The following is a 22174-nucleotide window of genomic DNA, read 5'->3' on the forward strand; positions in this document are numbered from 1 at the left end:
TGTGTGTGTATGAAGAGAGAGATAAAGGAAATATAGCAAAATGTTAATACTGAATGAATACAGGTGAAGAGAATATAAGGGAGTTCGCCGTACACTCTTGTAATATTTTTGTTTAAGTCTGAAATTTAAAACAAAAGTTTAAAAAAGCAAAGATAATAATAAAAACCACAACCAACTAAGGCCATTCAGAATACCAGCAGATTCCTAAGTATCTCAAAAATTCAAGAGTCTCAACACATTACCGTACATTTTATTATGTGATCTTGATGATGATGACCTTGGGTCATGAACTGGCTAAATACTCATTAGTGTATTTTATTTCAGAACATAGGGAAGAACATAACATATTCACATATAGCACGTTTTAGGAAAAGTTCTATAACAAATAGCCAAAATAAAAATTTTAAAAGATACAGGCTTTTGGTTATTTAATAAATTCCCTTCTGTAGCCTATAGTACTGTCCTGAACATGTCAGATGGACAGTGTACACATTACTGCAGCATTAGGTGCCAATCCTTATTGACGCTGACATGTCTTTATTATGTTAGTTAGTCCTCACTTCAGTGCTTTGAGGTATTAGTAGTTGATACTACCTCCAATGTACAGATGAAGGACCTGAACTTAGGTAATATAATTTACTTCTCTACGGACTAAAACCCCGCTGCTTAACAGTTAGAGAATACTCTTACCCCAAGTTAACTCTCCTGACATTACAGACTATTGGTTCTTACGGATAAGAGCCAATACAGATTAAAATAAATCATCCCTACTTAGAAAATTGATTCCAAGTTCATATTCTGCCAATACAAACTGGAAATCTGTTGAAGAGACAAAATTATGAATAGAAGGGTATTTTATAGTAATGACAACCTAGGAGATGGATTCTTAAGCATTTAGGACAAAAAAACTTAACAAGTAAGATAAAAAAAAGAACTACTATCTATTCTCTAATCACAATGTCATCAAATGATAACAAATTTGGCTTTTTTAGTAAGTGCTCCACTATAAAACACACTTACCTGAACTGGATGAATGAGACCTTGGTTTAGGGTCAATGCAATGACATTCAGGGCAAAGTGGCGTACACTTGACTGGGTGTGAAAAAATGCTTCCAGCACCTGTTTGAGGTAAAGCTGCATGATGGAACTACTCATCCCTGAGGATACGTCACCCATTTCTTTTAGATCTTCTTGTTTTGCAACTTTCTTCCCTACAAAAGTAAACATATTAAGGACATGTATATTACCTTTATGAAATACACCAAGTTAGGCCACAACCAAACGCACAAAAACTATAGCTAGTGCTCTTGCTCAGTGGCTATTAATCTTTTGTGTGTGTATACATCTCTGTCAGAGATACCTTTGAGAACCCGAGGAGAACTATAATCTCTATCCTCCTGCAAAATGTTAATGTTTGCACATACACTAAATTTTAAAAATTATTTTAGGGAGTTTATAAATATCCTAAAGGCTAGCTATGGACTTAAGATTCTTCTTTAACAGAATGTCTTCATTTACTAGGTAAGGAAATTCAGGTATCTGGATTACAAAATAGAGAGTATTCTAACTGTTGCCACACTGTGAAATTTAAAAATAAATTTTTACTTACAGTCTCTATCTGCTTGTTGCATCCTTGTATCCTCTTCTTGTAAGTAGGTTTGGAGATTTTTTAACACTTGTATTTTTAAATTTACTGAAGAGTTCTTATCAGATAAAATGTTATTATATAGATTTTTCACCTCTTGCTCGAACATTAGACTTGGATGCTGAATAAAGGCAAATCCTAATGAGAGGGAAAAAATATCTTGATATATTCATATTAAAATTAAATATAATATTTAATGAAAATATTGATAAATTATATAAAGAGTTCCTTATTTCAAAAATTAAAACTTAAAATGACTGGAAGAATATATATGCTAGTGGCCTTACCCAGAGAAGTATTAGAGCAGGTACTTCTTTCCCCATGAATTAAAAACAAGAAATTGCATTTCAAAGGAGAATTTCACACAAGAGGAAACCTTGAGGAGGGAGCAGGGCCTATTGGCTAGGGGAGTGGATTAGGAGTCAGGTGTCTTGGGTTCTATTCCTGGTCCACCACTGACTTGTAGTGTGACCTTGGGTGAGTCACATAATCTCTCTGTGCCTCAATTCTCCATCTGTAAAATGGGGACAATAATATTTACCACCCACCTACCTCAAAGGGATGTTTTCAGGATTTAAGAGGTAAAGTCTGCAAACATTTTTTGGAGCCCTAGCAGAAAAGTACTACATTGGCATTATTAAAAATTAATATATATTTATCCACTTGATGAAACAGAATAATTCTAGAATAAACTAGAGCTAACAGTATCTTCCTTCTATATTTTTATGGCATTATGATGAAGCCACAATGATGAATCCTATAACCATAAGTTAATAAGCAGCAAAATAATACTATTCATGCTTATTTATACAAAATGCTTATTTATATAAGATAAAATGAAGATCCTTAATGACAGTAAGTATTACTGATGCCAAAAAACTAAACTCAAAGCATAGAGTGATCAGATAACTAATCCAAGGTCACACAGTATAATTATGGCCCAAGCAAGATGTCATTTATTAACTGGTCTAAAGGCACTCTTTTCTACAAAGTGTTACTTTTTCAAGTTAAAATCTGCACCATTTGTTCTCTGAATTAACACTTTAAGTTTTGCCACTTCATATAACTTATGTCCAGACTGAATATTAAAAGGTACACACCTGGCTTGAAGGTAACACTGTACTAATTTAACTCCCTAAAGTAAGTGATATCTGAATTTTTAGTAGATTTGCTATATGTAATTTTCGGAAGGGGATGAAGGAGGAATATTAAGATTTAAGTTTATTTAAAGAAATCAGTTAAGTATTTAGTGAGGTTTAGGTAACCAAAAATTTATAACTCACTTTTGTTCAAAAGACTAATATAAACAATTGCTCATGCATATTAAATTCTAAAACTTGTTAATGCTACCAAATAAAGTTTTTGTGATGAACAGAGAGGTTACATGACTTGCTCAAGGTCATCCAGAAAGTCACTGGCTGAGCCAAGAATGGAACCCAGGTGTCTTAACCCCTAGTCCTATATTCTATACAACAAATCCTACTGTGAATAGAAACATATTTAAATAAAACAATAGTTTAGATTCACATCATTGTAAAATTTGTCCAACCTCTCAAACAACCGAAACTGTTTTCAATTAGCAATAATCGCGCCTCGGATAAACCTCATTGGCTACGATACTGCCACTGCGCAAAGCTCAAACAACCGAAACTGTAAAGAAATTTAGACTTAACTTACCTAGACCAATGATGGCTTTTGTTTGTACTTCTTCATCTGAATGTTTTGTAAAATACATCAATAGTTCAAGTACTTTATCCTTTATATTAACCTAAGGGGGAAAAAAACACATTTAAGCAAATGAAGAAGAGTAACTTCAATCAGCTTTCAACCATAAAGGAAAAAACCTAAAAGCAAACAGTGAGAATTTCCACATGTAAACTTTACTAAGGAATAAATCATCCATAAATTTATAAATCCATAGAGTTTAGAACATGAAATTAAAAGTCTGTGATAAAGAAGTTTGTGTAAGAACACAAATTAACAGACTGTTCCTTCACTGAGAAAATTTAAAAAAAAAAAAAATAAATAAATAAAGTCAGCTGCTTACCCAGCATGTCTTCTGTTACAGAGCTGACAGAGCTTGTGTGAGCTTCTTGTTATAAACCAGTAACAAACTGTGTAGATCAGAGGCTAGTCTGAGAACCATGTTTTGGGTTGCACTGCTTCAGAATTGTCATTAAACCAGACTACTCTAATGCTGCTTTTATCCTGGGTCATTAGTAATTTTCAGTTCACAGGGTCAGAGAGTCCTATTTTTTATAGCATACTAAGTAATTAATATTAGAATCTTTACCTTACTGTTGCCTTTAAAATCTTCTAGATCAAAATCAAAATGCCGACATAGTGCTCCAACAGTGAAAAGGGATCTGAGAAGTGCTGGTTTGTTTGTTAGAAGTGAGGTGTTATTTGGGTCTTCCTGGTGCTGACTTTTTAATTTTGAAATGGCACCTATTAAGATAAGTAATATTTATTTACAAGAAACCCTTTATCCTTGAATTATTATCTTTAAATAATTACTGCAAGGTTGTTACAATTAAATTTTACTAATGTTTCTAAGTATCACACACATCTAGAATTATGAGGGCATACCTTACAGCCTAAATGAATTAATATAAGAAAAAAAAAGATATTTAAATTTTATTTTACATAGACGGCAAAAAACCTACCAACATTTAATATGAGGTAAATTCCTGAAGTAATTATACTGAATTCTTTTTTTTTTTAAAAAATATTTATTTATTTATTTGACAGAGAGAGAGATCACAAGTAGGCAGAGAGGCAGGCAGAGAGAGAGGAGGAAGCAGGCTCCCTGTGGAGCAGAGAGCCCGACGCGGGGCTCGATCCCAGGACCCCGAGATCATGACCCGAGCCGAAGGCAGCGGCCCAATCCACGGAGCCACCCAGGCGCCCCAATTATACTGAATTCTTAAGGAAATACAAAAGATACTAGAAAATATTGCTTCTGAGAATGGACCAGAGGACAATCACATCTCTTAAAACCCTTAATGCTCTCTTTATCAGAGGTGTGTGTGTGTGTGTGTGTGTGTGTGTGTGTGTGTTTAGTATTTTAATATTTTATTTACTTGACAGAGAGAGACAGGGAAAGAGGGAACACAAGCAGGGGGACTGGGAGAGGGAGAAGCATGCTTCTCACTGAGCAGAAGGATCTGAACTGAAGGCAGACACTGACTGAGCCACTCAGGCGCCCCTATCAGATGTGTTTTTAAGAAGGAGATAGTACAGGATGTGGAAGGATAATTTTAAAGCTCAGGCACTAAACTTACCATAGTACCTATTGAAACAGGCCCATACAAATTTAAAATTTTGTGTCACTTTATTTACAACTGCCCCAAGACAGCTCACACAATGTTGCACCACCTAAAAGATAAAGAAAATGTTACAGTTTAGATAAAAGCTGAAGACAAAGGTAAAAACATGATTAGTTAGCATTTATGAATTTTATACTAATCAATGCAGAGATGGTAAACTGAATGCTTACAGTCATGCCGTATTTAATGATAAGCTTCATTAGATCTTCTTCAATAGTGGCAAGGAAAGTTTCACTTGGATGCTCCATCAGTGGTACAACCAGTTCCAGGATTTTTGCAACATTGCAGATAACCATGAAATCATTTTGTGTCTACAATGATAAAATCACTGCTTTATGAATATCAAAATCTAACAAGAAACTATATATACCTTTATGTATTTAGGGGTTGAGGTATTACCTATGTAAGGTTTCAGTTGAAAAAAAAATTAGAAAAGAGCTTTTTTAAGCTCTTAAGCACTGACATCAGACAGTGTCAGGAACCTGGATTTTAGCTCTGCCACCAACTTGTCATGTAACCTTTGGATCACTTAATCACAATGCTACAGTTATTCCCCCCCGCCCCCCACCAAAATGCAACATAAGCCAATTCTGAACAAGGGTATTTAAATATTAACTGGGTTAATATTAAAGGGTATTTAAATATTAATTTAAATATTACTAAGATTGATACTGCTTTTAAGGTTAGTATTTTTCAAACTGTGTATGTTAATCGAGTAGTTCTCAGTTGGAGGGGTGAGTCTGTTCCCACAGGATATTTAGCAATATATGGAGAAATTCTTGTTTGCCACTTTACGGGAGTTGGGGGGATACTACTGTCCAGTGGATAGAGGCCAGGAATACTGTCAAGCACCTTATAATGCACAGAATAGTTCTATACAACAAAGAATAATCTGGCCCTGTCAATTGTGCTGAGGTTGAGAAGCCTTGTGTTACTGATTTTTTTGACAGATGCAAATAGAGAATCCCAGAACTAAGTATAAGACTTCTTTATTTTACAATTTGAAATATTAGCTTTTTAATTTTTAAAAAGCTTAGAACTTTGATTTAAAATGAAGCAGTTTAAAAAAAACAGAACATTAAAAACAACAACACCCAAAAGGTGTTGTTGAATTATAAATTCTTATAAAAGAATTTATAATTAAGTCTCTTTCAAAAAAAAAAAGTTTCTTTCTACCCACTATCCTCTAGTCATCCAGTTCCTCTGCCCTAAGGCAACCAAGTTACTAGCTATTTTTGTGAAGCAAGGCATTCAACATGTTTTTATCTAGTCAGGTTATCACTCTTCAGCTTCAGTCTTAGCAACAGGTTACTAACACTCTTTTGGACTCTTTGAGCTTATTACCTCTCACTAAAAAAAAAAAATCCCCACCTTACATTCATCCATCCTTTCAGCACACCCACAGGATTAAATAAAAACATAAGTAAGACGAATAGTCTAAGTAACATAGAAATCCTGTCATTTCCAGCCCTCTCCCACTCCCACCTCCTTTAAACAATAGGTGCATGGAGTAAAGTAGACTAGGGATGGACAATTTTTGTTAAGATAAATTCATTTGAGAATCATAGTTAAAATTTTTGAAACTACTCTTAACATTTCTTACCTAGAGAGTCAAGTAAAAGAAATAACTTAAAATCTAGAAGAAAAATTTAAAGGCAGAAATCGTGAAGGAAAAGAGCAGAAGAATGTAATACTAAGAAAAATACTTGAAGTGACTATAAGATGCTTCAAATCTAAAAAATTTAAGAGTAAAGAATTTTTAAAAAAGAAAAAAAAAAAGCTCCACAATTCAAAGGTAAAATGGTCAAATGATATAGTCAAATCACAGAAAATCAAGTACAACTGGTTAATATCATAAAAAAGACATTCAACCTTCTTGGACATCAGGGAAGGTAAAATGAAGCAACAATGAACTATCCCTTTATACCCTACTGGCAAAGAATGTAAAAATGACACAGATTGTCATATACTGGCTTCTATAGAGCTATAAAACATGTCCATCAGCAATTTGGAAAATCTATTAAAAAACCCAAACCCAAAAGAACATTCCCTTAATCTAACAAGTCCATTTCTTTCCAACATTCATCCTTCCTGTTAGAATACCCACAGGATTCAATAAAAAATATATTTATAGATCCTTTTCTAATTCATAAGCATGATGAGAGGGTGTTCACACTCTTATGGGACATGTGCCTCCCTTACAACTTGTTATAACCTTGGCACATTACCCATCTGATATGATAAAAAAATACATAAATACGCACATATGTGTATACACACACACAAATAGACATATAAAAACTGCGTAAAATGTTTTCAAAGTAATCTTGCTACAAAAATATCGGTTCAAACATGGCCTATTCATGCAAGTTATATTATAGACCCGTTCTTAGAAGCAGACAGACATGGGGTTGAATTCTAGCTTTGGGACTGGTCATCTGTGTGACACTGGGCAAGCTATTTATATTCTCAAGGCTTTAGTTTCTTATTTGTAAAACTGAGATAATAACGATACCTACTTCAAAAGGTAAATGAGATAATGCATATAAAATTCTTCATAGTAGTTGGCACTGTGTTCAATAAATGTTAGCTATTATTACTGGCCATAGATTACATATCAATCAATTTATTTCTGGATCTAATACAAGCCCTAATGAGACCATAGCAGCAAAGCAAATCTAGTAGAGAAAACAGTTAAAATTAGTTCCTTAGGAACACTGGGAACATAGCAAGTTAAAAAACTATTTACATTTTAAAGTTTTTGGACTACTTCAAAATTTAGTATTTGTAATAAGCCACTTAACTCACCATGCTGTCATATAAATTGATGGATTATTTTACATAAGCAATGTTTTATTTGATTTTTCACATTTAACCTTAGAAAAACAGAGTATGTGCAATATTAACTTAAATAGGCACCCAATAACTCCGATAGACTAGATTTTCCATATTCAACATATTGATGTATTACAAAATAAATACGATATAAGAAAATATACTGAAATGACAATGAAATGCAAATCCAAATTTAGATTGGATTTAGAATCCAAAAGACAGTAAATTTCTCAATGAGAGGAACTCTGCCTCATTCACCTTTGAGGTCTTAGCAGTAGTTACATTTAGTAAGCATTTACTGAGGGTTTGAACTGAGGAGCTTATAAAGGAAATGAAGCCTGAACTTCATTTATAATACATCAGGAAAATGTCTGTAGATAACTTGCCACAAATATTAGAACATATATTTGAGTACAAGACACAGCTGGTCAGTGAAAGTATGGATGACATCATGTGAATTCTAAATTGAAAATACTACGTGGTAAGACAGAAAAGTAGAACAGCTCTATACTTACACTACATTTAGTGGTAAGGTATGGCTGCATAGTCATGGCGTGTTTAACCATGAGCTGAGGTCTTATCTTGCTGAATAAGAACAAAGTGGTTATGCAAGCTACCAATCTTCCAGAATTCACACCTTTATTGTCAGAGTCTGGAAAAATAGAAATAAGATACTAAAATATGACAAGGCAGTGGAAATTATACAATTATTTAAGTTAGTCAATATCACCCCCTGAACTGATTTAATACATGCTTCAATAAAAGATTAGCATTTCTCATGATACTAGACTTCCTACATTTTTTCTTTTATTATACATATTACAAATATTAAGAATAAAAGACAAAGAGGCTGTGCTATGGAAGGCAAATTTTACACTAAGGGGGTATAGGGTTGAAGTTAATAAGTAGAATGGAAGCTAAGTTTAGGGATGGGGTTTTGGGAATAAACATGGTGTTGCTGGTATCTAAAAAGGATGGAAGTAAGTAAGGGAAAGTTAACAAAGGGACACAAAAACAAATTAGCTGTGGTGATACTGTGTTTAAGGGTACTGGGAAAAAAGAGATGCTACCATGGTAGAAGAATGTTAAAAGACTGGCATGACAAATTAAGAAGCTGGACCAGTGCTACCTCAGAAAAGTAAACTATGCTCCAGTGGGAGGAAAATGCTGCTAGTTAGGAGATACAGTGGTTCTCAGGAGGCAAATTAGTTTTTAGAAGAGATTAGCAATTTTTGAACGCTGATCAACAGTATCACCCTTAAAATCTAGGATAGGCTAAAATAGGGGAAACAGAACTAGGAGATAAAAAGAAAAAGAGGTACACATGGAAAAATGGAACAAAAATTAAAGAAAATAAACTGCATATAAAATATAAAGGATAACAACAATTTCCTTAGGTGCCATAATGGTACCTCTGTAAGGCTCCCAATTCTGGAGAATGACCAAGGCTGACTATTGTTCTTCATCAATGTACATTAGGATATGGCAAGTAATGTTAGTCTTGGGTGCTTTAAGCAATAGATTATCAATTACTTTTACAGTTTTATATAATTATTTATAAACTCCAAATCTGTGACTGGTAAATAATGTAATAGATAATATAAAATATTAAGTATTTAAGGAATTTGTCAACTTAAAAAATACTAACCGTTTTATCTAGCCTAAGATTAAACACATTTTATATAACAATTATAAATGATATTAGGAATGTACTACAAATCTTTTAAAAACATTTTTATCATAGTTAAAACAATTTCATTATTGAGAGAAAATTCTGTATCATTTAAAAGATATCAAGCAGTTTTTGGATGAGTGCAACTAACTAAATCCATATTAGCACCTGGACTTTGATGCCTGTTCAATATAACATTTAAAATTATATGCTACTGAAAGATGTAGAAGAGATGAGACCTATGCTTTTATTATACTGCTCTAGATAATCTTAGTCAACCTAAACAATACAATCTAGGATGCAACATCAAACAAAAAAACCCCCTTCATTTAAAAGTGTCATTAATTATTAGGCTAAGTAGAACCAGAAGCAAAACTGAGAAATGTGCCCAAAGTATTTTAAAATATCTTATAAAATCAACTTAATGACCAATATATAAAATGTCTTACCAGCTAGAGATTCCTCATATTTAAGAATGTGCTCAACTAGGTTATCAACAAGTTGAGTACAAGCTTTCTTCACAGGTTTATATGAGGAATCCTCTTCGGACTTCAACAACTATATATGTATATATATAAAAAAAAAATCCCGGTATAATTATTCATTAGGCAATAGTAATATAAATGCATTAAATGTGTCCATAAAAAGCTTTCAGTTTTTCATTAACAATTCATATGGAAAATGCAAATAAATAAAAAATATATAGCAAATGTTTTAAAATATCTTATAAACCAGTAATTTATAAATACTTTCAAACAATGTTAGTATGAAGTATTTTAACTGCTGTGTGTAGGACCTGAGAGAAATGAGAAAGGTAACCTTCCTTAATGCTCAGTGCTAGCTGGATTATTTTAAGGAATTTCTATTCTTCCTTATTTCAAGGCCTTTGATAGCTCAATGAAGTATATAAGTTAACTGCATTTTTAATGTAATTATAACTTCATCTGAATTGCACCTTCAATTTTTTAAATTACAAAACATAGGCTAGATTTCTTTTTTGTATTATCCTTTGCCAAATTATTAATAAACAATGTAAGAAAAGTGTTAGGAATGAGGAGATGAGGAGAAAAGATCAGTCTAACTATACCAATTCAAACTTTTTATAATCATAGGTCAGTTGTAACGTCATCTTTGGTATATTCTTGTTAATACAGACTAGCTAATACAACTCTGGAGATATTAAGGAAGTTGAAATGTGTATTTGATTTTCATGAAGAGTTCCAGTGCTGTCCAATATAACTTCCTGCAATGATGGAAATATTCTTTATCTGTGCTGTCCAATATGGTTGCCACAAGACAAGTACAGCTACTAAACATGTGAAATGTTGCTAGCATGACCGAAGAATTAAAATCAAATAAAAACAAAAATTCAAATTAAGTTAAAAAAAAAACAAACCACATGTGGCTAGTTTTGGATAGCTCAAGTTCAAACTTTCACTATAAGATGCACAAATGATTAAAACAATTGACAGCAATCAGTATAACATAACATGTATGTTGCCCACATCCTCTTCAATTTAAAGAAATAAATCAAAGAAAATTTCAATTTTCAGTTTCAACTCTGTACAGCAAATTCTACTTGTCCTGATCCACAACTCGATTCTTTAAGCAGCTACTAAAATCGCATGCTAGTCTTTTCGAGGAAGGAGCAGAAAACAATCTTCTCTTCCTTATTTTCTCTTTTTCCTTTCCAAGAGATTAAGTATACACAAAAGTATAAATCTTGTATTTTGGTTCATTGCTCACCATCAACACTACCATGTGCCTTTTTAACTTACTTATAAAAATACTGCACTATGAACCCAACTCAAGAACAAGAATATTTCCATGGCCTTCTATTTTCCCAATGTGCTCCTTCCCTTATTCCATCTTCTGTGTCACTTCAAGGTAACCATCATCAGGAATTTTATAGTTTCTTTGCTTAAAAAAACCGTGTAAGCTGTATACTGTTTATAGTTCTGCCTGATTTTCAACTTTCTAAAACGTATCATGCTAGATGCTGGCTTCTGGGACCTGCCTTGTTCACTTAGCATTATGTCCCTAACTGTATCCAGGTTGTTGCAAATGACTGTATTTTATTCATTTTAACTGATAAGCAACAGGCTACTGTGTTAATACTCCTTTTAGTTTAGATACACTGCAATTAATTTAGAGAGAATTAGACATTTTTAATGGCATAATGAAAATTCTTTTGTCTCCTTGCACACATATGCAAGACTTTCATGGGTATATACCTTTAAGTGGAAATACTAGGTCACAGATTATACAATTGTTCAACTTTATGAAATAATGCTGTATTTTTTCAAATTGGTGTAGTATTTTCTCAATTAATAGTTTAAGAGATACTGTTTAATTCATCTCTTTTCCATCATTTGTTATCATCTGACTTCGCAATTTCCACTAATCAAATGAATGTAAAACATAGTTTTGATTTGTAATTTCCATATTATTAATGAAGTTTAACACTGTATAGGCCATATGTGCTATTTCTTGTATGAAATGCCTGTTCATGCCTTTTACTTATTTTCCTACTGGGACTCTTGCCTTATGTTGATTCACAGAAGAGGAGTTCTTCACATATTCTTTTTTTTTTTTTTTTTAAAGATTTTATTTATTTATTTGACAGAGAGAGATCACAAGTAGGTAGAGAGGCAGGCAGAGAGAATGAGAGGGAAGCAGGCTCCCTTCAGAGCAGAGAGCCTGACGTGGGACTCGATCCCAGGACCCTGAGATCATGACCTGAGCCGAAGGCAGCGGCTTAAACCACTGAGCCACCCAGGCGCCCCGCTTCACATATTCTTAATAATGATCCTTTTTTCCATGTTACATGTGTGTCAAATATCATTTCCCAGTTTGTGACTTGTGCTTTTGCTTTAAGGTATCTTTTGATTAAAAAATGTACTTCCTTTCAACACACTGAAATTTATCAATCTTTTAAGGTTAATGGCTTTGGAACTTATTTAAGAAATCTTGCCCTACAGAAAGGTCAAAAATATATTCACATATATTATTTTCAAAAGGTTTTAAAGATTTTTTTTTATATGGAGGTGATTACTGAGTTGAAGTAAGAATTTTTTTTTTTTTTTTTTTTTTAAGATTTACTTATTTGAGAGAGAGAAAGAGAGCATGCATGTGGGTGCTGGAGTGGTAGGAGGGCAGGAGGAGAGAGAGACAGAATCTCAAGCAGTCTCCCCACTGACCACGGAGCCTGACATGGGGCTCGATCTCATTACCCTGAGATCATGACCTGAGCAGAAACCTAGAGTTGGACACCTAGCCTAATGAGCCACTGGAGGGGCCCCAGCGTAGGAAGCAAATCTTAAAAAATGAAAAAAGAAAAAAGAAAAGAAAAATTCCTTTTTGATAGCCAATCGTCCCAGCCCCATTTACTAAGAACTCTGTTCTTTCCTCATTAGCTGCAGTGCCACTTCTATTTTAAAAGTATATCCTAAATACATGAAGGCTTATTTTTGGGCTCTCCATCTTGTTCTATTGGTCTATTTAGTACCACACTATCTACTACATCTTTAAAATAAGTCCTATATTTGGTAAGGCAAAGTCAGTTCTCCTGCATTTTAAAAATGACAATTAGTTTTAGTTCTCTGCTTTTCCACATACATTTTACAATCATCTCAACATATCTGATAACTATATTCTTTTATTTAAAAAAAATTTAAAAAAGACTTTACTTATTTATTTGACAGAGAGAGATTGCAAGAAGGCAGAGAGGCAGGCAGAGAGAGATGGGGGAGAAGCAGGCCCCCTGTTGAGCAGAAAGCCTGATGTGGGACTTGATTCCAGGACCCTGAGATCATGATCTGAGGGGAAGGCAGAGGCTTAACCCACTGAGCCACCCAGGCACCCTCTTCTTTTATTTTTAAGCAGGCTCCACACCCAGCATGAAGCTTGAACTCAAGACCCTGAGATCAAAAGTACATGCTCTACCAATTGAGCCAGCTAGGTGCCCCTTGCCGATTATTTTTTATTTTGATGAGATCTCTGAACATATTCCCATTTTGCATGATTTTCATTTTAGGTTTATAGTTATTTTGTCAGAATTTGTTCCTACTTTATTAGAAGTTATCATTCAAAGTTATTAAATTTTATCAAAATTTTTTTCCTGTGCTCTCTGGAATGATTACTTATTTCTTCTTCTTTGGTGTTAAATCATACACACACACTGATATTAAACCAGCCTTATGCTTATATATGCATAAGCGCATATATATATATACATATACATATGTATACATACACATACATCTTTATCCATCTTATTTTTGATGTATTTCAAAGTAAACTGAAAACAGTATCCTATTTTTTCCCTTTGAGATAAAATTTACACAAAATCAAATGTACAAATCTTCAGTGTTCATTTCCTCAGTTTTGTTAAGTGCAATCACCATTAGAACTCAAACTCCTATCAAGATACAGAACAGTGATCTACACCTTTAGCTCATATCAGAATCATCTGGAGAGACTATAAAATATAGAATTGGGGGCCCACCCTCAGAGTTACGGGGTAAAGCCTTAGAATTCGTATATCTAACAAGTTGCAGGTACTCTCAGTAACTTTAACTCTTAGAACCACTGATAGAGAATATTACCATCATCCTTGAAAGTTCCCTCTCGTTACTTCCCAGTCAATCCCTGACCCCCTGCAATCATTCTTCTGAGTCTTTCCAATACAGATTAATTTTCCTCTCCTAGAACTTCATATAAATCAAAACATGTACTCTTCTGTGTAAGGCTTCCTTCACTCTGCATAATGTTTTTATTATTCACTAAGTTGTATGTATCAACAGTTTATTCCTTTATGATGTGGAATACTATGAAACTGTGTGGATATGCCAGTCTTTATACCCACTCACTGGCTGACGGAGAGACAGTATTTGATGATAAAACAAATTGCTCCTTCAACACTTTACTTACAAATCTCCTTAGCTAAATATCCAATTTCATGCTTGAAGTTCTACCTTTCATAAAACACCAGAATTCAACCAAGTTCTTTGCTCCTTTGTAACAAAGACTGCTTTTTCTGCTGTCCAATAGCATGTTTCTCAGTTCCGTCTGAGATCCCCATCAGAATGGCCTTTACTGTCAGTATTTCTACCAACATTCTGTATATGAATATAAGTATTCTCTAAAAGGACAAAAGCTTTCTCTACAGCTTCTTTTCTCTCTGAGCCCTCACCAGAACTGCCTTTCAAGGTCCCTCGAAATATCAGCTTTTTCTAGTATGCACATCAAAACTCTTCCAGTCTTTACATATTACCCAGTTCCAAAGCCACTTCCACATTACTTGTTTTCAGCCGTATCCTACTTTTTGGTACCAATTTCTGTCTTAGCTTGGGCTGCTATAATAAATACCATAGACTAGGTGGCTTAAATAGAGATCTTTTTCTCATAGTTCTGGAAGCTGGGAAATCTGAGACCAAGGTGCCAGCATCTTCTGGTGAAGATTTTTTTCCTAGCTTGCAGATGATGGTCTTCTTGTTATATCCTTATGTGGCAGAGAACAGAGAGATCATCTCTCTCTGTTTCTTCTAAGAGGAGCATTAATCTGATTCACAAGGGCTCCATCATGATCTAATCATCCCACAAAAGCCCCACCTCCTAGTGTCACACTAGGGATTAGGCTGCAACATATGAATTTTGGTGACATACACATTCTGTCATTCTCTGAGGAATCCTCTTGATTCCTTAAGTATGGAAGGAGTCCCATATTCTACAGAAAATATACTGTTAATTCTTTTTTTTTTTTTAATTTATTTGACAGACGGAGATCACAAGTAGGCAGAGAAGCAGACGGGGGTTGGGGGGGGAAGCAGACTCCCTGCTGAGCAGAGAGCCCGATGTGGGGCTCGATCCCAGGACCCTGGGATCATGACCTGAGCCGAAGGCAGAGGCTTTAACCCACTGAGCCACCCAGGCGCCCCTACTGTTAATTCTTTACCTAACCTTCCCCAAAGGGACTTATGATCTTTAATTAGGTTAACTGTATATTGGAGAAAAGGAAATTGATCAGACCTTTTAGGGATTATTAGATGTTGGTTCTGAACGGGCACTAATTCCAGGAGACCCTAAAGGTTGCTGTGGCCCATAAGTCAGAGTAGGGGTGGGGTTTGGAGGTCAGGTGGTCAATGGAGGTATAACTCTGGTCTGTTTCACACTGAGTCCAGTGGGTCCCCAAATACACCCCGCGATTTTTTTCTAGTACAAAAATGCAAAATGGGAACAGATATACTCGGCAGCTGACAGAATCCTCACGTTGATTCTTTGATCCATGCAGTGAGGGCTATTATGGTGGGAAGGCCAAGTGGGAGCCACGAGGAATGCTTCCACCCAGGAAAATAGTATACTGAAACCAATACTACACTACTGGAGTAGTGTAGCTAGACTACACTAGCTGTCTAGATTAGTGGTATTAATCAGAGACTTGAAGGATGCAGATATGGTTAATTCATACCACCTTCTCATTTAACTTATTATTTGGCCTGTGCAACTGACAGATGGATCCTGGGGAATGACAGTGGATTAGCATAAGCTTAACCATGTGGTGACTTCAACTCCAGCTGCTGTACCAGATAAGGTATTACTTGAGCGAATTAATACATTCCCTGGTTGCCTGGTACCTTCTGGCAGATGCCTTTTTCTCCATCCCTGTCATAGGCCTACCATAAGCAGTTTGCTGTCAGCAGGCAAGGCCAGCTGATTACCTCTTCCGTTAGTAAGATTATCACACTGGTTCATTACATTGATGCTACGATGCTGACTGTACCTAGTGAGCAAAAAGTAGCAACCACTCTAGACTTACTGATATGACTTGTGTGTGTCAGAAGGTGGGGAAATACATCCAACAAAAATTCAGGGGTCTTCTACTTCAGTGAAATTACTAGTGTCTTGGTGGTGTGGGGTATGTTGAGATATCCCTTCTAAGGTAAAGGATAAACTGTTCCATCTGGCCTCTCCTATATACAACCAAAAAGAGAGGCACAATGCCAAGTGGACTTTTGATTTTAGAGGCAACAAATTCTTTTTCTGGATGTATTACTCTTGCTCATTTGCTGAGTGACCTGAGATGCTGCCTGTGCTGGAGTAGGGCCTAGAATAGAAGAAGGCTGTGCACAAGATCCAGGCTGCTGGGCAAGCTGCTCTGTACCATGGGTCAGATGATCCAAAGGTGTCTGAAGTGTCAGCAGCAGGTAGAGATTCTGTTTGGAGCCTTTGGAAGGATCCCAAAGGGGACTGCATGCAGTACAAACCCTTAGGATTTTGGAGCAAAGCCTTGTCATTCTCTGTGGATAACTACTCTCCTTTTTAAAGAGAGCTCCTGGCCTGCTAGTGGGGCTTAGTAGATACTGAATGCCTAGCTATGGGTCACCACACTACCATGCAATTTGAGTTACCTGTGATGAACTGGGTGTTACCTGACCCCCCCCACCAACCCCCAAGATATAAAGTTGGGTATGCGCAGCAGCAGTCATCATCAAATTTAAATGGTACAGATGTGACTGGGAGAGAGCAGCCCAAATCCTATGGTTCTCATTCCTGCTATATGGTCTCTCTTCCAGCCTGTACCTATGGACTCATGGGGCGTTCCCTATGATCATCCCCTATGATCAACCAGCAGAGGAGAGGAAGACTTCGGCCTGGTTTACAAATAGGTCTGCACAATATACAGGACCATTCCAAAGTAGACATTTGCAGCACTATAGCTCCTGACTTGAACATCCCTGAAGGACAGTGGTGAAGGGAAATTCTTCCACTAGACGGAACTTTTGAGCAGTGTACCTGGCTGTTCACTTTGTTTGGAAAAAGAACGACCAGAAATGTGACTATGTATTATACTGATTCATGGGCTGTGGCCAACAGTTTGGCTAAATGGTTAGGGGCTTGGAAGGAAGAGGATTAGAAAGCTGGGGACAAGGAAATTTAGAAAATAGGCATGTGGATAGACATCTCCGATTGGGCAAAAAACATGAGGACACTTATGTCTCACATGAATGTTCACCAAAGGATGACCTCAGCAGAGGAAGAATTAAATAATCAAGTGGATAGGAAGACTCATTTTGCAGGTATCTTCTTGGAGGATATCAGCCTCTTTCCCAACTACCCTATTGCTCAATGGGCTGATGAACAAACTGTCCATGGTGGCAGGGATGGAGGTTATACATGGGCTCAGTGACCAAGACTTCTATTCATGAAGGCCAGTGTGGCTATGGCCACCGCTGAGTGACTAATCTCCCAGCAGCAGAGACCAACACTGAGTTCCTGATATAGAACCACTCCCTGGGTGAAAAGTCAGCTATCTCGTGGGCAGGTTGATTACACAGGACCATTTTCATAATATTCTTAATGGAACAGACCCTCTGGATACAGACTTGCCTTCCCTGCATGCAGTGCTTCTGCCAAAACTACCACCTGTAGATTTATAGAATGCCTTATTTACTGTCATGGTAGTCTTTTTTTTTTTTTTTTTTTTTTTTTTTAAATTTATTTGACAGAGAGAAATCACACTAGGCAGAGAGGCAGGCAGAGAGGAGGAAGCGGGCTCCCTGCAGAGCAGAGAGCCCGATGCGGGGCTCGATCCCAGGACCCTGGGATCATGACCTGAGCCGAAGGCAGAGGCTTTAACCTACTGAGCCACCCAGGCGCCCCACTGTCATGGTATTCTACACAGAATTACTTTTGATCAATGAATCCAAGTGGCTTGATAGAACATGGGATAGACTTTTGAAGGGTTACATATAGCACCAGATAGGTGGCAATATCCTGCACCGCTGGGGAAAGGTTCTCCAGAAGGCTCTATATGCTCTGAATCAGTATCCAGTATTTGGTGCTGTTTAGCCCACAACCAGGATTCACAATCCAGAAATTTGCAATGGGTGGAAATGGGAGTGGCATCACTCACTATTACCTCTAGCAACCTGCTAGCAAAATTTTTACGTCTGGCAATTTTATGTGTTGCTGACCTAGAGGTCTTAGTTCCAGAAGGAGCTCCCACCTGGAGACACAACTATCCCACTGAACTGGAAGTTAAGGTGACAACCCAACTACTTTGGGCTCCTCATGCCTCTAAATCAATAGGCAAAGAAGGGAATTAGGATACTGACTGGAGTGACTGATCCTGACTACCTGAGAGAGATTGGAATTCTGCTCTACAATGGAGATAAGGAATAGTATGTTTGGAATATAGGAGATCCCTTCAGCAACTCTTAGTATTACCATCTCCTGTGATTAAGGTCAATGTAAAACTGTATCAACCCAAGCCAGGCAGGACTACTAGTGGTAAAGACTCTTCAAGAATGAAGTTATGAGTCATTCCAACATGAACCAAGACCAGCTGAGGTCCTTGCTGAAGGCAAAGGGGAATGGACAGTGGGCAGAAGGCAGCCATGACCACATTACACGATATAGAAAAAAAAAACCTTTGCCATGAGCATTTTTCTACTTATTTTGTTATGAAGACATTAGTGTGTGTGTGTATGTAGGGAGGGATGGTAAGAGGGAGAAGGAGGGAGAGAGGAAAGAGCAAATAATTTTTTCCCCTGTTATTCTCTTACCATAGAACACAAGATGTATTGACTTCTTATCATAGTATATTTAAGTTATGGGATATCAAGAGAAGAGTAACTATCACTCAAGGACTTCATCTTTTCTCCTGGGAAAGAAATTAGTGCATTTTTGGTTGTATGCAGGATAGCTGTATCATGTTAGGTGGAACTATGATCTTGTTATTGTTTTTGGAAAAGTTGTAAAACTATGAATTCATTCTTTTTAAAAGATTTTATTTATTTATTTGATAGAGATCACAAGTAGGCAGAGAGGAGGCAGGCAGAGAGAGAGGGGGAAGCAGGCTCCCTGCTGAGCAGAGAGCCTGATGCGGGGCTCAATCCCAGGACCCTGAGATCATGACCTGAGCCGAAGGCAGAGGCATAACCCACTGAGCCACCCAGGTGCCCCTGAAATATGGTTTAAAGAGATATATATACGTGACAAGTTGACAAAGTGGATTTGTGATGGTTCATTTTATGTGTCAGCTTGACTGGGCCACAGAATGCCCAGTTATTCAGCTAAATATTACTTCTGGATATTGATGAAGATGTTTCTGGATGAGATTCACATTTGAAATGGTAGACTCAGTAAAGCAGATTATCCTAATTTGGGTGGGTATCACAGAAGCCACTGAGGGCCTGAAAAGAACAAAAGGTGGAAGAAGGAAGAAACTGACTATTCTCTGTCTGAGCTGGGATATCAGGTTTCTCTTGTACTCCAACTGGGATTTATACCATTGTGTATCCTGGTTCAGACCTTCAGACAAAGACTAAACTACACCAGTAGCTTCTCTGGACTTCTGGCTTGCAGATAGCAGATTTGGGGATTTAAGAGGCACCACAACTGCATGAGCCAATTCCTTATAATAGATCCTTTTCTCTCTCCTCTCAGTATCCTGTTGGTTCTGCTACCCTGGAGAACCCTAGTACATGTCCCTTCCATATCAATCCCTGACCCTCTGCAACCACTCTTCTGAATTTTCCCAATACAAACTAGTTTCTGACTCTCTTAGAACTTTATATAAAAGGAATCAGAATATGTACTCTATTGTGTAAGTCTTCTTCACTCTTTGTAATGTTTTTATTATTCATCTAACTTGCTCTATGTTTCAGTAGTCTCCTCCTTTAAGATGTGGGGTACTATTAAATTACACGAGTATATTAATTTTCCTGTTCATTCACTGGTTGATAAAGTATTTGACTATAAACTTCAAGGAGATCTTGTTTTAGAGTACTAGGCCAGGAACATATGAAATATATGTTATTCAAGTTTTTTTTCACTGTCTGCATTTTCTTTTTTTAATAAAATTTAAAGATTTTATTCATTTATTTGAGAGAGTGAGCAGGCACGCACGAGAGAGCACATGTTGGGGAGGGGCAGAGTACAGGGAGTAGACTCCCACCTGAGCATGGAGCGTGACAGACGTGGGGTCTGACCCCAGGACCCCAGGATCATTTACCTGAGCCCAAGGCAGATGCTTAACCAACCGAGCCACTCGAGCGCCCTACCTGTATTTTCTTATAAACTAAAAAAGGACCATAGTCTTGGTTCATAAGCAATGAAAATGAGTGGCACTAAAAAAATCAATTCAATTTTTTGTGTACCTATCATAGGGATTTGACAGTGGTTTAAACTAATTAGACTACTTTACAGAAATTAAAAAATACAAGGACTTTCACGATAGAAATTTTTCTTTCATGTGCTACTGAAAAATGGCAAAAAAACTATGAATTCATTAAAAGTTATAAAACTATGAATTCATTAAAGGTTATGAAGGCAATGATTCTGCATACATTTAATGTGTGTGTGTATATATATATATACTAACAAAATTATTTAGTTGGCAGTTTGATGCATGTCTGAATTTGAAGTTGTAGTACTATATAAGTTTCCCTAAAAGATGACTACATTTCATATGTTGAGAATCACTGATCCCTAAGAAACTCACTCAATGCAAAAATAATAAAAATGAGAAGTAATGGAAACTGGATGGAGTAGAATGTGTATATGAGCTCAAGTGGAAATAGCTGAAGTGTGCTAATCTTTTTTTTTTTTAAGATTTTATTTATTTGAGAGAGAGAGAGCGAGAGCGAGCACACACAGCAGGGGGAGGAGAATGAGAAGCAGGCTCCTCACTGAGCAGGGAGCCTGATATGGGGCTCAATCCCAGGACACTGGGATCATGACCCAAGACGAGGGCAGACAGTTAACCAACTGAGCAATCCAGGCACGCAAAGTGTTGGGAATTTTTTTTTAATTAAAAAAAAAATTTTTTTTTTTAAACTCTACTCCCAGTGTGGGCTCAAACTCACAATTCCAAGATCCAGAGCTGTATGCTCTACAGATTGAGCCAGCCTGGTGCACCCATGTGCACTAATTATTCTTGACTGAAGAATTTCTAATGATTCTGACAGTCTATTCTCTATATCCTTCCTAAGCTCTTTTAAAAGTTATGCATATATGTTGTTGTAACTGCTAAGAGTGGTTATGTCTCTTTAAATGCATCTATAATAAATTTTTAAAAAAGATTTTATTTATTTATTTGACAGAGATCACAAGTAGGCAGAAAGGCAGGCAGAGAAAGAGGGAAGCAGGCTCCCCACTGAGCAGAGAGCCCAATGTGGGGCTCGATCCCAGGACCCTGGGATCATGACCTAGAGCCGAAGGCAGAGGCTTTAACCCATTGAGCCGCCCAGGTGCCCCTTATTAAATTTTTTAAAAAAGATTTTATTTATTTGACAGACAGAGATCACAAGTAGGCAGAGAGGCAGGTGGGGGGTCGGGGGGGAGAGGAAGCAGGTTCCCACTGAGCAGAGAGCCCGATGCGGGGCTCGATCCAAGGACCGTGAGATAATGACCTGAGCCGAAGGCAGAGGCTTTAACCCACTGAGCCACCCAGATGCCCCTATAATAAATATTTTTAAGCTTTATTTCTTTCAATAAATTAAATTCTGTTAATCTAATGACTGTATCACGAAGTCACAGTGTCACCTGATAAACTATTGTCAGAAACTAAAGTAAAATTACACAATGAGGAAAAGGACTAAATGAACAGTAGCCAAAGAGGACTAGAAAGTAAAGATATAAGAACATAGAATTTACTGCTAAGAGATTACAAATCTAGTCATCTCCTTC

The 22174-nt window shown here is 36.5% G+C and overlaps 1 protein-coding gene and 2 non-coding genes across 5 annotated transcripts in view; 1 reads left to right on the top strand and 2 right to left on the bottom strand.

Annotated features, from left to right (window-relative positions):
• The window catches only part of NIPBL (NIPBL cohesin loading factor), a 206270-nt gene that overhangs the window by 13715 nt on the left and 170381 nt on the right, over positions 1-22174 (bottom strand). For all 3 annotated transcript variants that reach the window (XM_046000821.1, XM_046000823.1, XM_046000822.1), the window contains 8 exons: positions 9931-10039; positions 8325-8461; positions 5145-5285; positions 4930-5023; positions 3939-4093; positions 3323-3413; positions 1610-1783; positions 1021-1211 (listed from right to left, as the gene is read on the bottom strand). In XM_046000821.1, the coding sequence (XP_045856777.1) occupies positions 1021-1211; positions 1610-1783; positions 3323-3413; positions 3939-4093; positions 4930-5023; positions 5145-5285; positions 8325-8461; positions 9931-10039 (1092 nt within the window). The remainder of the gene's footprint in view (positions 1-1020; positions 1212-1609; positions 1784-3322; positions 3414-3938; positions 4094-4929; positions 5024-5144; positions 5286-8324; positions 8462-9930; positions 10040-22174) is intronic.
• Positions 3140-3282, bottom strand: LOC123939413. The gene has a single exon (XR_006817841.1). It is a non-coding gene; the product is annotated as a U4 spliceosomal RNA (small nuclear RNA).
• LOC123939560 lies at positions 7109-7212 on the top strand. The gene has a single exon (XR_006817925.1). It is a non-coding gene; the product is annotated as a small nucleolar RNA U13 (small nucleolar RNA).

The sequence above is a fragment of the Meles meles genome, chromosome 3, assembly GCF_922984935.1.
Source record: "Meles meles chromosome 3, mMelMel3.1 paternal haplotype, whole genome shotgun sequence".
Classification (NCBI taxonomy): domain Eukaryota; kingdom Metazoa; phylum Chordata; class Mammalia; order Carnivora; family Mustelidae; genus Meles; species Meles meles.